At 50.0% G+C, this 14943-nt stretch overlaps 2 protein-coding genes across 6 annotated transcripts; one reads left to right on the top strand and one right to left on the bottom strand.

Annotated features, from left to right (window-relative positions):
* The first annotated feature begins 236 nt into the window (after positions 1-236).
* ADO (2-aminoethanethiol dioxygenase) lies at positions 237-1790 on the top strand. Its single transcript, XM_012801325.2, has one exon. The coding sequence runs from the start codon at positions 804-806 to the stop codon at positions 1614-1616; it is 813 nt and encodes a 270-aa protein (XP_012656779.1). The 5' UTR covers positions 237-803; the 3' UTR covers positions 1617-1790.
* A 5551-nt stretch (positions 1791-7341) lies between these two features.
* On the bottom strand, positions 7342-14420 carry EGR2 (early growth response 2). 5 transcript variants are annotated; one of them, XM_003783629.1, is made up of 4 exons: positions 14363-14420; positions 13832-13938; positions 11170-11378; positions 7342-9799 (listed from the first exon to the last, which is right to left on the bottom strand). In XM_003783629.1, exons 3-4 carry the CDS (start codon positions 11336-11338, stop codon positions 8547-8549), a joined length of 1422 nt encoding a protein of 473 aa, XP_003783677.1. In that variant the 5' UTR covers positions 11339-11378; positions 13832-13938; positions 14363-14420; the 3' UTR covers positions 7342-8546. The 5 variants fall into 5 exon arrangements, with proteins under 5 accessions (XP_003783677.1, XP_012656776.1, XP_012656775.1 ...); XM_012801322.2 differs by lacking the exons at positions 13832-13938; positions 14363-14420 and adding an exon at positions 11379-11697 and having other exon boundaries at positions 11170-11278; XM_012801321.2 differs by lacking the exons at positions 13832-13938; positions 14363-14420 and adding an exon at positions 11574-11697.
* Positions 14421-14943: the final 523 nt, after the last annotated feature.

Below are 14943 nucleotides of genomic sequence, written 5' to 3'. Positions count from 1 at the left end.
TGCTTCGACCTCCTCACTTCTCAGGAAACTTAGAGCTATCCCGCAATCCCTGTGGCGGAGAGTGCTAACTAGGCGGCTATGAGGAGCTAACACTTATTAAAAAGTATTCTTCCTAAGGGCAAGGTCAAAGGAAGGCGACCCTAAATGCTTGACTAGCCTCCAGCCGCGCCAGAAGGTTAACGACCCTTTTGCCCTGTTTCTTGGAAAGGCCAAAAACCTCCACTCCAGCTGCCGGAAGTGCGTCACGTCAACCTGCTGGGGATGCCGGGAGTTGTAGTTAAGTGGCCACTTCTCGCACCCCAATTCATCTTTCTTCAAACAAGAAAACACCTTGGAACCCTGAAGAGGGTCTCTTTCTGCCCAACACGTCTATTAATCCCTCCATTTTGCAGTCGACAAAGCGCACTCTCAGCGCGAAGACGGAATACCGAACTACAAATCCCGGCATGCTCCGCAGAGCTCCCGGAGCGCTGGCCGCCGTCGTAAGTGCGGGCCTCATGAATGGGGCGCTGGGTGTAAGGCGAAGCCTGGCACGGTCCGCGCGGCCGCTACCTGCTCCCAGCGCGTGAGTGCGGGTGTGGGCCGTGCGCGTGCGCGCGCGAAGGGGGCGCGAGGCCAGCGCGCAGGACCGTTGCTGGTGCCTGGCGGCTAAGGTTGGCGGCCGCGCCGCGCGCCCTAGGGGCCGGTGTTTGCGGGGCCTCCCGCCTCGACCCGGGGTGCGGACAGCCGTGGCGGCCGCAGGAGACCGCAAGGGGCGGAGGAAAGGAGGGGCTCGGCCCCGGCACGCGGAGGAACAGCCGAGTATGCCCCGAGACAACATGGCCTCCCTGATCCAACGGATCGCCCGCCAGGCTTGCCTCACCTTCCGGGGCGGCGGGGGCGGCCGCAGAGCTTCCGACCGCGGCGCGGCGTCTGGCCCCGAGGCGCCGATGCCGCCGGGCTTTCCGGAGAACCTGAGCAAGCTGAAGAGCCTGCTGACCCAGATTCGCGCCGAGGACTTGAATATCGCCCCACGCAAGGCCACGCTGCAGCCGCTACCGCCCAACCTGCCACCCGTCACCTACATGCACATCTACGAGACCGAGGGCTTCAGCCTGGGCGTGTTCCTGCTTAAGAGCGGCACGTCCATCCCGCTGCATGACCACCCGGGCATGCACGGTATGCTCAAGGTGCTCTACGGCACTGTGCGCATCAGCTGCATGGACAAGCTGGAGGCGGGCGGCGGGCAGCGGCCGCGGGCCCCGCCGCCGGAGCAGCAGTTCGAGCCGCCCCTGCAGCCCCGAGAGCGGGATGCCATGCGGCCGGGAGTGCTGCGTTCGCGGGCCGAGTACACAGAGGCCAGCGGTCCCTGCGTCCTTACGCCGCACCGGGACAACCTGCACCAGATCGATGCAGTGGACGGGCCTGCCGCCTTCCTGGACATCCTGGCCCCGCCCTACGACCCAGAGGATGGCCGGGACTGCCACTATTACCGGGTGCTGGAGCCCATCAGGTCCAAAGAGGACTCCGGCTCGGCCTGTGACCTGCCCCGAGAGGTGTGGCTTCTGGAGACCCCGCAGGCCGATGACTTCTGGTGCGAGGGAGAGCCATATCCAGGACCTAAGGTCTTCCCTTGAAGTCCCCGGCGCCTGGGAGAGGTGGGCCGAAAACGTGCCCTAGCCTATCTGGGCCTGGTTCCCCACGACCCACCACAAGGGCTCTGTCTCTGCCCCCTAGCTTGGGCGTTGGATCTACTGGAATGAGCGTTAGCCGCTTCCTTGGCAGCTTTGGGAAGCACGGGCGACTGGACAGCAGCCTCCGGGCACGGTTATGGGGGTGGGGTGGGCGGGGAGGCTAGGTTGTTTCCTGGTACTGTCACTGCCACCAGGGCTTTGATTTGGGAGGAATGGCGGGGGGGGGGGTAATCTAAAGCGCTTCCATCCTAAAGCCATAATGGAAATATTCTTCCTCTGTTCCCATTCTATACAAAATATCTTTCGGTAAATAGGATTTGTTTTCCCTTACACCCTATTGCTCCTTGTACTTTAACTTATTATTGACTACACGTGACCCAGTGGTTTGAATTGTTTTTAGTTCAAGTCATTGGTAAAAATAGGTTTAAAGAGATGAACTTTTGAAAGTGACTTGTCCTGCCTAATTAATTCCTTGTGAAAATTAAATCACTTGTTCAGAGGTCACCCTGAAAACATAACTATGCATGTAGAGGACAAGATTTATTTTCTTTCCTCCCCTTGCCCAATAGCCACATCTAGTTTACTCAGGCAACCTCTACTGAGAAATTCCCCACCTGCATCTCTCTCTGATGCTCACTGAGAGCTTATCTTCCCTATGAGTCTCCAGATCTGTGAGTTGTGCAGATTTCTTGTTGCAGATCCACCTTTAATGCAAAGACTATTATCCTCAAGTGACTTTTTTGGTAATGTACTTTAAGAGCTTATAGGGTAATTCTTTATTTTGTAACCAGAAGATTCAAAGGAACTGAATCTGTTATGCTTCCAAACAACTGAATGTAAAACGCTCCTAGCCAGCTGTTGAATTCCATACCCCTGTTTTATTTAAACATTTTCCTGTAAAAGTAGAGAAAAACATGATGTTGATGACTGTTTTCACATTCTCTCAGGAACTCTCATGTTCCAGAGAGTTGCTGTTTCCAGCTGTGTTGCTGGCAATGTTATCTCAACCCTCTCCCTAAAACCAGAGAGCAGGTGCTGTGGTTCCTCTAATGTGGTTTTCTGCAGGAAGAGATAGAAGGCACAGACGATCAAGGCTAAGAATTAAGGATTTACTACTGGCCATTTTAGGGCACTGAAACTTGGAATTAAACACTTCTCCCAACTCTTGAACTGTTGTGCTATCTATGACTAGTTTTAATTTTGTTCCTTTAATAGGCTGAGCAACTTTACCTTGTTTACATATGGTATTGACACTTTGCTTCAGGCCATGGAGCACTGTTTCCCCCTTTTTACTATTACTATTTATAGGGTTCCCTTTTTCACAAAACTTTTAATGAAAACAAACTATAGAAATAAACACATTAAAATTTGTCCAGCTGTTGTCTAAGCCCTCTTGACTGATTTGGCCATGTGGTAATTGAGTTCTAATATCTGCAATAAAAGGAGGTTTGCAATTGGTGGAAAGTGTTGACCCTGTGGGGAAACAGTATCTGGCTTTGCCTATTCATGGACACTGAGGTACAGAGACCCAGGGTGAAGGAGAATTCATTCTCAATTTCTTAAATATTGAGTGTGAAAAATTAAATCCCTGATAAATTTTTTTGTAACAAAAAAGATGCTAATTCAACATGACATGCCACTATGTTGTAAAACCTGACACAGGCAAAGCACAAGTCATTTCTGCAACAACTGCAGAGTTGCTGAGTTTTTTTTTTATTGTAGCTTCACATTTTGGTGTGGTTTGAAAATGCACTGGGGGCAGTTTAAAGCACCCCTTCATGCAACTCACTTTGAAAATAAATTCTAGATACGCAAATGATTTTCTTAGAAAACTGTAATATGTTTTCTTTTTTCCTAGTGCAGTAATGAATGTGATTATATTGATCACATACTTTTGGGGGTTGTAGCAAAAAGTTGATAGTTTACGAAGATTGTTTATAACAATGTGTATGTTACAATACAGCCTGGAGTACATTAAACTAACCTACAAAAATATCCCAGCCACAGGACAGTAGTAATTATAATGAAATACTTCATTATGAAAAAAATGTTAAAGTCTTTGATTCCAAGCAATTTGGAAGAAAAAAAATGAAGGTGCTTTTCAAAAGAGTAACTGAAATTGTTGGAGGCCAAACAGCAATATGATTATCTCTAATTTCATTCAATAAGAACAGTGATGTTTTTGGTACACTAAAGTTCTGAGTCAATTAATGGTGAAAACAAAATGTAACTTGTTTTAGTGAGCCAAGCCACTAAGGAAAGGTTATGCTTACTATAAAGACAAATGTAATGGAGGAAAAACCTTGCACTTCTATGCATAAACTGTTAATCATAACTGACTTCATGTGCTGCTATTGTGTTTCCATATAATCCTGCAATATAGATTATGTTTTAATAACTGTGGGATAAAAGTTTTCTTCCCTTAGGAAAGACTAATAAGCACAATATTAACCACTTTTCTGTTGAATAATAAATGCAATAATTGCCTCTCATGGGTGAGAAGTTATTTGTCTAAAACACTTCTGAAGCTTTTAAATTCTGTAGTTATTGCCATGACCAGTTATATCTGTGTAGAATATTGTGTACCTACTACTTTATGAGAATTGATTTTTACTAAGCCTGATTTGAAAGGATTGAGTTTATACCAAACTGTTGCTTATTAAGGAAAATGGTAGCCTACTTTGTAATGCTTATTGTCAACAGGAGTGAGTTCTAAAAGCCCTTAACGTCTCCCAAAATGCACACCTTTTATTCCCCCTTTTCATTGTCAACTTGTTGGTTTCTTGGTGTTGGCATCTCAGGAGGACTCTGTCATCACTTGTGTATTATGAATGATTCTGAATCCTGTGATTTAACTCTGCTGCCTGATGAAGCAACAGTGTATCTTTAACTCAGGGCTCTGCCTGTTCCTACTCAACTCTAACCTGAAGGTAGTGCTCCTCCTGTAACTGTGCAGGCCGAAATTTGGTACTTAAGGTTAAATACAGAAGCCAAATACCGATCACTTTGCTTGCAGTGAGGCATCTACTGTCAAGGAAGGAAACCATTTGTTAAGCCCAGTACAGTTACTGAATCTTTGAATCCAGGGATGCTTGCTTTTCTAGCTTAAAATTGGTGTACTTAAGGAAAATAAAAGCATGTTTAAAATTGCTTAGAGATAAATCTTACTTGATTACTGCGAAATGGACAAGGAAAACATTACCTGCTATGATATCTACGTTTTGATTGCCATTAAAGATTCAAGGCCTGTACTTTAAGATTATGTTGTACTAAAAACTGGTTGCTTCTGCAGATATCTAAAGTCCAAGTAATAATGTACACTTAAAATTAGTAGTTTATTTCTTTGAGAGTGAGCTTTGAACAGTCTGAAATACATCTGAAACTATTTAATGTCTAATACTATTTCCCTAGGATAGAAAAAACTTCTTAATATATTCAACCTTAAGCTAGTATTATTTAATATAAGAAAGCAAAAATAATACTAAAAGGAAAACATCTTAGGACTTAAATATTTTCTTTTCTCATTTTTTTTTTTCCTTTTCCCATAGAATGTGTTATTTGTAGTCTGGACGGGTGGTCACTGCAGTCATTTTTAAAATATATGAAACAATTTGCAGATCATTAGCAATTAGGATGTTAAAATTAAACATCCTGGTTTATGAACACTTGAAAACCTTTTGTGGGTATAATCAGCCTAATCTTTAATTTGAATTAAACACTCTCAAAAGCATTATGAATCTTAAGCAATTACCCTCCAGAAATTAATTTTGAATAAAAACCACTGAAACATCAGGAATATTTGGTTAAGCATCGTAGGTAAGAGATCAAGAGTAGACTTGCTTTTCTAGGGTTTGTTTTTGAGCAAAGTAAAAAAGGAGTCACCTGTGAAAAGTGCCTGTACTATTTTAAGCAGAGAGCAAAATCTGAGGAAAGATACTAGCCTTACAGGTTGAAATCTAGGAGAAAAAGCCAAAAGGTTAGCGCTGAGAAAATATTGAAGTGTGTTCCTTATGTGTGTTAACACTACCTCACTAAGCACACATCTAGGTGAAAGTGATTATGTAACTGATTTTGCTATCACCAAAATGTCTTTAATCTCATTTTTAAAATGGCTTAGTTTCTTCCTTTGTAAACAATAGTTTAGAATAGATTATCTTGATTCATGATACTCTAAAATTCAGCAAGACAATTACATATCTTACAAAATTTGGGCATACTATATTTTAACATAATGAAATCTTAGAGAAGTACTTGTTAAAAATACATAATTATCAAAATGTAGAATTGTCTTTACTAAAGTAGGACAAGCAAGGATGATTCTTTGCTGATGAGCTAGGCACTAAGAATCTTATCGGAAATACCAGCTACTAGAAAAATCTGACACTGAAGGTTTGAAACCTCTAGTTAATGGTGACAGAAAAAGGTCGTCTTCATCCTTGAAATAAGGGTGGAGAAAGGAGATACAACAGAAAAGGGTTAATTATCTCCACAAATTGGATCTCAAAATTTAGTGCTGGTAGGGACACAAGATGGTTTCCTGGGGTAAATGTAAGCCCCTGCTATTCTGAAACCCAGGCTTTATTACCAGCCAAGTCTGAGGGAGTCTTGATAGTGGTGAAGGACAAATGAAGGGATTTTCACATATTGTAGATTAGACAGTGGATGCCCCAATGTGTTACATTTCTGTAAGAAGCCAGAAATAGGTGAACTTAATATTTATGTTTGTTTTGTATGACAGGTAAATTAACTTGTTTTGTGAATTTATATTTTAGAATCACTATGAAAGGCTTACAGTAAAATGAACCCTATGCTATATTTTTTGCAAACCATTACCCAGTATCATGGAGGACCATATTTGCCTGTTGAATCTAGATTGTCTTTCTTAAACTTTTCTTTAACTTTTTTTTTTTTTAAACCAGGAATACTATATTGAGATCTTGGAGATTTCTTGAGGCTGGCGTACACTTATTTTATGTAATGAGCAGGGTGTTTTGATAGTCACTTGGAGACCCACCAAAACTGTAGCAGATCAATGATCCTTTCCTATGGGGGTAATCAATTAAGAAGTAAAGGTTGGTGACAGTTGAGTCCCGGGGTAATTCCTTTGGCAACCCGTTAATGCTGTCATCAGCAGCGTCTGAGAGCATTTTTGATCTGAAGAGATGATAGCGCTTTTCAAAAAAGTTTTCTGTGGTCATAAGACTAATCCTGGAACCTGAAAGTCATTTCCAACTTGACCACGCCACCACACTTTCCACAAAGCCACATCTCGCCTGAGTTCCAGGCCCTGGTCAGGGTTCTGAAAGCAGTTGCAAATGTGTAATCTCCGAGTGGGCACTTGTTTGTAAGTATTTATTTTCCGGAGCCCACTCAGGAGCAGAGAGAAGCTATAGGCTGTTAGAGAGGACGGAACAATGAGTCAAAACAACGCCTCCCCACTTTTACACTAATGCATGGGGGAAATCCCCAGAACACTAGTGTTTGATTATGAATGGAGATTGCTTTGGAGTGAGAGGGGTGCTGTCCACAGGCTAGCAAAGAAAACTTGGAAGTCTTGGCTTGGTCAAAGCACTTCAACCCACTAGTGCTCAGTGCTGTTTTTTAATCCCACAAGTGTTGAAAGACTGATTCCCATCAAGTATTTCAGAAATGATTTCTGCAACAAAAATATTGTTGAAAAGTATTTATTTACACTATAGTCATAAACCATTATCTGAACTTCAGTTAGTGGTTTTATGTTAGATCATTTATTTTTCCACAACTATTAAGAGCTAATAACCAAACAAATCAGCTCCAGTAACATTATGTACATTCTTATCAGAAGTTTAACTACAAAGGTAACACTTTTAAGTCACAAAACAGAGCATACAAAAATATACTTTCTAAAAAAAATTCCAAATATTAATAAGCAGAAATATACAGCCATACTAAACCCAGGGCGTAATTATTTTTTTCCATAGTAAGGCAATCCATTTACATGCAGACCCTGTCACATTGTCTACATCACACAAGGCACCAAGGACACTTCCAACACAATTGCATGCATCCTAGTTTCAGAGAATATATATATACATCCCTCTTAAATAAGTTAATCTCTGACCCATTTCAAGAGATCATAAATGCTCTAAATTTTTTCCCAAAGGTTCTGAACTTGGAGAACAGTGTACATCAAAAATACACAAAATATGAGTGGATATACACTGAAAAAATAGTCTACATTTCTCAACTCATAAAGGAGCAGATATTGCTATGTCTCTCCCAACACATTGCACTTCTGTTCTCTGAGTTTATAATACATATTGCTTAAAGGGTTGAGACGACTAGATAAGCTTTGATTCATTGTTCTAGGGCCATGGAATGCAGCATAAAGGCCATGCTTCACTTATTGTACAGCATCCCCCAAATCAGTCCCAAGCCGTAAAGTGCATATCAGTTTTGCATGTCTTTTTGCTGTCCCTGCTTGAAGGAATCAGCATCTCCCAACCTACTGCTGAAAAAGTCTTAGATCAACTCTGGCATCCGGGGTCAAAAACCTGTAATGGGTTGAAATAAGGGGAAGGGGAGCAACCTAGTCAAACAACCCTTTGAAGCAGGGTGGGACCTCATTCCTGTTGGCCAGGCCCTCCCAGCCCCCTCTGACCTCCCCATTGCCTTGGGGTGATAGTCCACTCACCTAAGAGAGACTAAAATGGGCCAGGTTTTAGGAAGGACTTGCTTCTAAGTGGACAGTGGGGTAGTGCTGGGCACCACCAAAGCTCTCTGCCCAACAAAGGGAAGGAGGGGCAGGGAAGGGTGGTAGTGTTTGTCCTGCAGTTCGAGTGGACAAAGGGCCTCCCGGCCTCAAGGAGCTGGTGAGTCAGCCTGAGTCTCGTCTCAAGGTGTCCGGGTCCTCGAGGAGCAAGGGGCCAGTGGCCCTCCGCCAATAGTGCTGCTGTTGCTGCTGCATAGGGCGCCTCCAGCCTGTGTGCCCCCAGTGCAGGGGGCCGTGGCAGGGGCCGGCACCGACGTGGAGGGGCCACTGCTCTTCCGCTCCTTCTGTCTCAGGTGGATCTTAGTGTGGCGCTTTCTCTCGTCACTCCGGGCAAACTTTCGGCCACAGTAGTCACAGGCAAAGGGCTTCTCACCGGTGTGGGTACGGATGTGGGTGGTAAGGTGGTCACTGCGGCTGAAGTTGCGCATGCAAATCCGACACTGGAAGGGCTTGTGCCCGGTGTGGATTCGGATGTGCCGAGTCAGCTCGTCGGAGCGGGAGAACCGCCGGTCACAGCCTTCTGCTGGGCAGGGGTAGGGCCTCTCGTGCACTGGCGTCTTGCTAGGTCTGTTGGGGTACTTGCGAGGCCTCAGAATGGGCCTCAGTGGCAGGTGGTGTGGGTTATAGGCTGCAGCAGTGGCCGCTGCTGAGCTGCTGCCAGGCAGCCGGGGTCCCTCACTGCCTCCACTGGCCCCTGGGCCTGTGACCCCGGCACTGGGGCCCCCCAGGGTAAAGTTACGAATGGTAGACAGTGGAGTGAGTGGAGGGGGGACCCGAAGGGTGTCCAGGGGGCAGGGAAAGGGCTTGCGGTCTGGGCCAGCCGTACCATGTAGGTCTCTCTGGCACTGAGATGGAAAAAATCCAGGATAATCTGGGATCATGGGGAAGAGACCAGGGTCCGTGGCTGGCTTCGGGGACGGATAGGAAGGAGGTGGTGGGTAGGCCAGAGAGGAAGAGGTGGAAGTGGTAGATGGCAGGAACGCAGTGGGGTCCTGGTAGAGGTCGCCTGCACAGCCAGAATAAGGAGGAGGAGGCGGTGGTGGAGAGTAGAGGTGGTGGTCCAGGTCAGGCTGGGTCTGGGACATGGTGCACACACCCAGGGGTCCTGTGGCCAGTGGGTTGGGTGAGGCAGAGGTGACACTGGATGAGGCTGTGGTCGAAGCTGGAGAGGTGACCCCTTGCAAGATGCCTGCGCTCACAATATTGATGATGCCTTCTGGATAGCAGCTGGCACCAGGGTACTGGGGATCGATGGAGAACTTGCCCATGTAAGTGAAGGTCTGGTTCCTGGGTGCAGGGACAGGAGCAAAGCCACTGGGATATGAGAGATCCAAGGACCTCTTCTCTCCAGTCATGTCAATGTTGATCATGCCATCTGAGGAGGGAAAAGCAGAATGGAGGTGGAGTAATGAGCATGCAGCCAAGAATCCTTTCTCACCCCCTCTCACGCAGATCCACTCTCAAGGCCCAGGATCCCAGCACTGTCCAGCTGGGGCCAAGTCCAAAAGTGGGCAAATTGATACCCAGAGACAGAACAGGCTAGCCCAAGCTCCTATTGTCACCCAGTGACAGTCTGGGACTCAAGAACTACCTCCGGAAAAGCAGAATGATCTCCCAACTCCTCTCTGCCAGCCATCTGTGGCTTTAGTCCCAATAAAAACACCCAATAATAGCAACAATATAAAAAAAAAAAATTCCCCTCTGCCCCGAACTTCTCTCCCTCTGTTTTGCCGGGGGTCCCAAGGCTGAAGGACCAGGACAGATACCACCCAAGAATCAACCGATCCAAGCCCATGCCACGAAGATGCTAAACTAAGGAGAGAGTACAAGAGGGAGGATCGGCTTCCCCGCTGCTCCCCATCCTTCTCTCCTCCCCTCCCGCTGCACTTCAGCTGATGGCTGCAGGAGAGAACCAGAAGAAGGAGTCCGTAGGTTTTCCTTCCCTCCCAACCTTCTCTTCATTCCCTGACTTCTGCGTGTCCCCGCCTCAGCTGAAGGCCAGCGGCCGGGCTTCGAGGAAGGCGCGGGGGCCGCGGGAGACGACTTTCCACAGTATCGCCAAGGAAACCGGCGGCGCCGGTGCCCCCGCGGGCCTCCCTCTGCAGTCCGGGGGCTGCTTCCCGCCGTTGCCCGCCCTTCTCCACCACCTACTCCCAGCCTCCGTCGGCCGGAGCCCCCGCCTGGCTAACCCCCTCAACTTCGCGGGCGGCGCGCAGGTGGGGGCACGCCTCCAGGCCCCAGGAGGAGAGCGCTCCGAGATTTTCTTGGAGTCGGCTCTGCCAGGGAGGGTGCTATGGACGCTTTCCTCTGGCGCTTCTCCGCCGCTCGGCTCTCCAGACGCGTAGCTCTCCCCTGGAACCCTGAACTTTACCATCACTTTGCCCCTATCCCTGGAAAGGGGAGATGGAAGCGCCGCCGGCAGAAGGGCCTGCTCAAACCTCAAAGCCGGGATGGGTGCCTCTTCCACCCCCATCCCTGCGCTCGGCCGGGGCTGGGCCCGCCAGGGCGCACGCACGCGGGTTTGCTGGCAACCTGGCGCATCTGCCCGCGCGCCCAGCTCCAGCTCCCGGGTCCCTACTCTCGTGGGCTCCCCCTGCACCCATTTTCAGTCTTCAAAGCCAGTGCAGTTAGCACTGTCCACCTCGAGCCCCAGTCCTCTCCTCTGGTTCCCGCACACCCACTGCACCCCACCCACTACCTCCCAGACGCGCAGGTCTGGGTCTGCGAAAAAGACACGCGGCTTACCTCCGGCCACTCCGTTCATCTGGTCAAAGGGACCTCCCAGTTCAGCATTGGGAAAGATGGTCACCGACGTGGCGGCGAGGTCCTCCACCGGGTAGATGTTGTCAGACAGCTGGTGCACAAAACCACTGAGAGTTACTGGGATTTTGTCTACGGCCTTGGCGGTCATCATTTGCTCCTCGCACAACCTGGAGACCCAACTCCCTCGCTACCTGGAGTGTCTGAGAAGCCGTTTTGGAGAGGAGTTGGACTGAGCCTGGATTCGTATCTCCTTTCGCCCTCCACAATTAAAAACAACCACCAAAAAAAGAAAAATTAAACAAAAAATCCCAACAGAAATAAAACTAGCAAACAAGTTGCTTGATTTTTTTTTTAAGAAAGAAGACAAATGTCTATTTGCCACTGACTCTCTCCTGTGTTCCGGCTGTTGGGAAGCCAGGAGTTGCTGGTGTAGTGTTATTATAACAGTCAGTGTGTCCCCTTGCCGAGCTATTAATCAATTGCTGCTCCCTCAGTTAGACGGAAAGTGTTGCTCTAAGTATTTATGGGCAGGTCTTCAATGCCCGTGACGTCACTGCCCATATATGGACTGAGGAACAGGGCTGGGCCAGGCGGCTTTTGCCGTCACATGGCTGATTTGCATACGGGCTCCGCCGCGCGGGCTCCGCGGCGCTACCGACTCGCAGCCTGCAGGGATCTACCGGGGTCCGAGGCGCGCGGCCCAAGTCGCAGACCTGGTCCTGGGCGAAGGCCTCGGCAGGGAAGGGGCACTTTACGGACCCCGGTGTGGGCACTGCGAGAGAGCGAGCCGGTCGGAGCTGCGGCTTGGCCTCCTGGGGCTGGGAGGAATTCCGGTTCTCCGGGACTTTCCAAAAAAGGCGAAGATCCGGTGCCTGCGGCTCCGCCTCCCCAGCCCTTGTTTGGGAGCCATTCCGGAAAATTAAACTTCGGAAAGAAACCGAGCCCAGCCGAGACACTATAGTCAAACCCCTACTCACTTTCTTGGCAGCTCAAAACCGCAACCAAAAGAAGGCAGCAAAGAAAAAAAAAAAAAAAGCTACACGCATTCACGGAAGCTGACTGCTTTTTTCTGAATTACTTGGTGGAAAGAAGTGGCTGGTGATAAGAATGAATACGGTATTGCTTTTTTGGAAAGTCTGTTCTATTTATACAGGAGCGAAAACGGAACAGTTTGGGGTTGTTTATTTGTTTAAGTATTTTGGGCACCTTGGGGCTTGGGGGGAGACCCTAGGAGAAGCAGAATAACTGTGGGGAGCTTCGAGAGAAATCCTCAGCGGAGACACCCTCCTTCCTCTGCCCGCGCGCTCCCCGCCCCCCTTCAGCTGCTGCGCGGAGCGGGCGCCCTTCCCGGCGCGTCTGGGCGGGCGGCTGCGTGGGGGCGTCCAGATGGAGGCTTGGACACTCACCCTGCCCCGCCACACACACACTCACACTCGCTCCACTTCCGCTACACACTCCCGCCCCCGCTGCCCTCTTCACACACCCACTCACACACCTTACGCTACACACCTCCCTGTTGACAGTGTGCGCCCGTGCGCCCGCCTCCGCAACAGGGTGCCGGGGCAGCAGAGCGGGCGCCTGAGCTCGCGGGAAAGGGTACTCTGCTGGACACCGTCTTCACCTTCACCTCTTGTCCCGGCAGTCACAGAATCCCCCGATCCCCGACAGCCCATGCTCCAAGGGCGCGCCCTGCCCAAACTCGAGTGAGCCATAATACACACACACACTAGGAGAAATATTCTCCTTCTCCCTTGCCAAGAGACACCTCGGTAAGCCCAGCGCGGTTGCCAGTGACAGCAAACCGCGTCTCCAATGCCAGTTTCAAGCCGCCATCACCCCAGATGCGTTTCCGTTTGCGAGTAAAAAGGAGACCCCAGTGGAAACCTTTCTGTTTAGTTCCCAAAGCATTTTTTCAAAACTTTTCAAAGGTTCAGCGGGAGGCAGGTTCTGGCTCACTGGACGCACGCTTCCACCTCCCAGCGCGCCCCAGCCCTCTCCAGGGCTGGTCAGGGCCTATGTGGAGGCTGGTTCTGGGCCCCCAAGCCCGGCGCGCCGCTGCCTGCCTACCCCTTGGTCGTTTGAGGAGTTGAACTGCCCCTGTCCTTTCCCGCTCCAAAGCTAGAGGAGCTAGGTAGGGACAGAGAACACGGGCAACTTCGCGGGCCTGGTGCGTCCCTTTTCTATCCGCTCCCGGCGCGGAGCAACCCCAGCCTCCTGGGGACCAGGGCGGGCGAGAGCCACAGCGCCACGCCGTGGACGGAGCGCGGCGCTGCAGGCGGCTGTCTGGCCGCTCACCTGCCGCGGCCGCTGCGGGCGGGCAAGCTCCCAGCCCGCCCCGCAAGCGCCTGTCAGAGGCTCTGGGGAGACCAGGAGCTGCCTCTACTCCTCCACCCGACCGCTGCTTTCCCCCTGCCCACTGACAAAGCTGGTCTCTGGCGGCCGGCCATCTCTCTGGCTTCCAGCGCCCAGAGCAAATTTGGGAAAGTTTTTCGATCTCACTGCGCGCTCTTTTCCAATTGGGGATAAAAATAAAAGGGAAAAGAAAGAAATCGCAACAAGGTTAGCACCCGTGTGGGTACCTCACGCCCAGCAAAACCGTGAAAAGTCTCTTTTCTTATAAAAAAGAAGAAAGCTGTGCTCTTACCACGTGTGCCAGCCCGCTCCGCCTGAGCTCGGGCAGGTCCCGCGGTCCCCGCGCTGACCATGGACAAGACGACGTCTCGGAGGGGAGCCCGACTCTCATCTCCAACCCTGAATCCGAAAGAAGTGGGGGAAGCCGAATTATGCAAATGTGGATCCCGGCGGAAGGGCTCGGGTTGGCCCCCGCCGGCCCCCTAGGTGAGGCATCCACCGGCGGCAAGCACGCGCCCGGCGACTGCTGGAGCTTCGCTCCTCTCTCCGGCACGTGGGCGGGAAGCCGGCGGGCGGGCGACTAGTCCTGGCCGTCCCGCGGCTGGCGCTGCTGCCAACCCTGCAGGCGGTCGCCAGGCGCCGCCCGGAGGGGGAGCTCCTGGACACCCAAGTGACGGGCGAGCAGGGCACGGAGGGCAAGGCGCCGGCCGGGGGCGTTCGGATCGAGTGGGAACCGCGCGGTTTGTGGCTGCCACTCTTCCCCGAGGAGGAGGCCCCACCGAGGAGTCTTGAAAGCACATTAGAGTAAATGGGAGTGACTGACCCTCTGAAATTCTTCGGAGCTTTCCAACCACTCACACCTCCCATAGGAGCTGCGCTGCCTAAGTCCGTGGTGCGCGCGGAGTCGAGTGGGGGCGGAGGCCAGGCAGGTTCCCCGAAGATGCCTGGGGCCAGTCCAGAGAGGCCTCTCCTAAACCTCCTCTGGAAACGGGTCAGTAGATACTTCCTGTAACCTCTCTCTCCCTCTCTATTTTAAGAGTCTCTTTAAGTACAAACTCTTAAATATGGGTAGCACCCGTAATGGAATAAAATTAAGGCGCACTCATTTCAAGCCAGCCACCTTGTGAATAGGTAATAAGTTTAGAAAGCTAAAGCGACTTGCCTAAAGTTACGCAGCTGGTAAGTGGTGGTGTTCAAACTTGCAATCCAGTCTTCTGAATCCAAGTTCAGTGCACACTGGTCGCTACATCACGCCCTCGAGAAAACCCAGTTCCGGAAAGCGAACAGTTCCTGCGGGTTGGGAACCTGACTGCCCACTAGGGAAGAATCAGCTCACCTTCACCAATTTCATCTCCTTTCTTTGACGTTTCTGAGGAAAGGAAAGCTGAAGTCAGCGCTTTCTTA

Source organism: Otolemur garnettii, unplaced genomic scaffold (genome assembly GCF_000181295.1).
Source record: "Otolemur garnettii isolate 467f Iridium unplaced genomic scaffold, OtoGar3 scaffold00008, whole genome shotgun sequence".
In the NCBI taxonomy this organism is placed as follows: domain Eukaryota; kingdom Metazoa; phylum Chordata; class Mammalia; order Primates; family Galagidae; genus Otolemur; species Otolemur garnettii.
Note: the sequence above shows the minus strand (reverse complement) of the source record. Positions and strands in the feature narration are given on the sequence as shown.

What these genes read in the sequence shown, in the direction of transcription:
- ADO (XM_012801325.2), top strand. Translation starts at nt 804, where the DNA reads ATGCCCCGAGACAACATGGCCTCCCTGATCCAACGGATCGCCCGCCAG.
- EGR2 (XM_003783629.1), bottom strand. Translation starts at nt 11,338, where the DNA reads ATGATGACCGCCAAGGCCGTAGACAAAATCCCAGTAACTCTCAGTGGT. An exon ending in GATGAACGGAGTGGCCGGAG is followed by an intron (nt 9,800 to 11,169) that starts GTAAGCCGCGTG and finishes TTCCCTCCTCAG; the next exon opens with ATGGCATGATCAACATTGAC.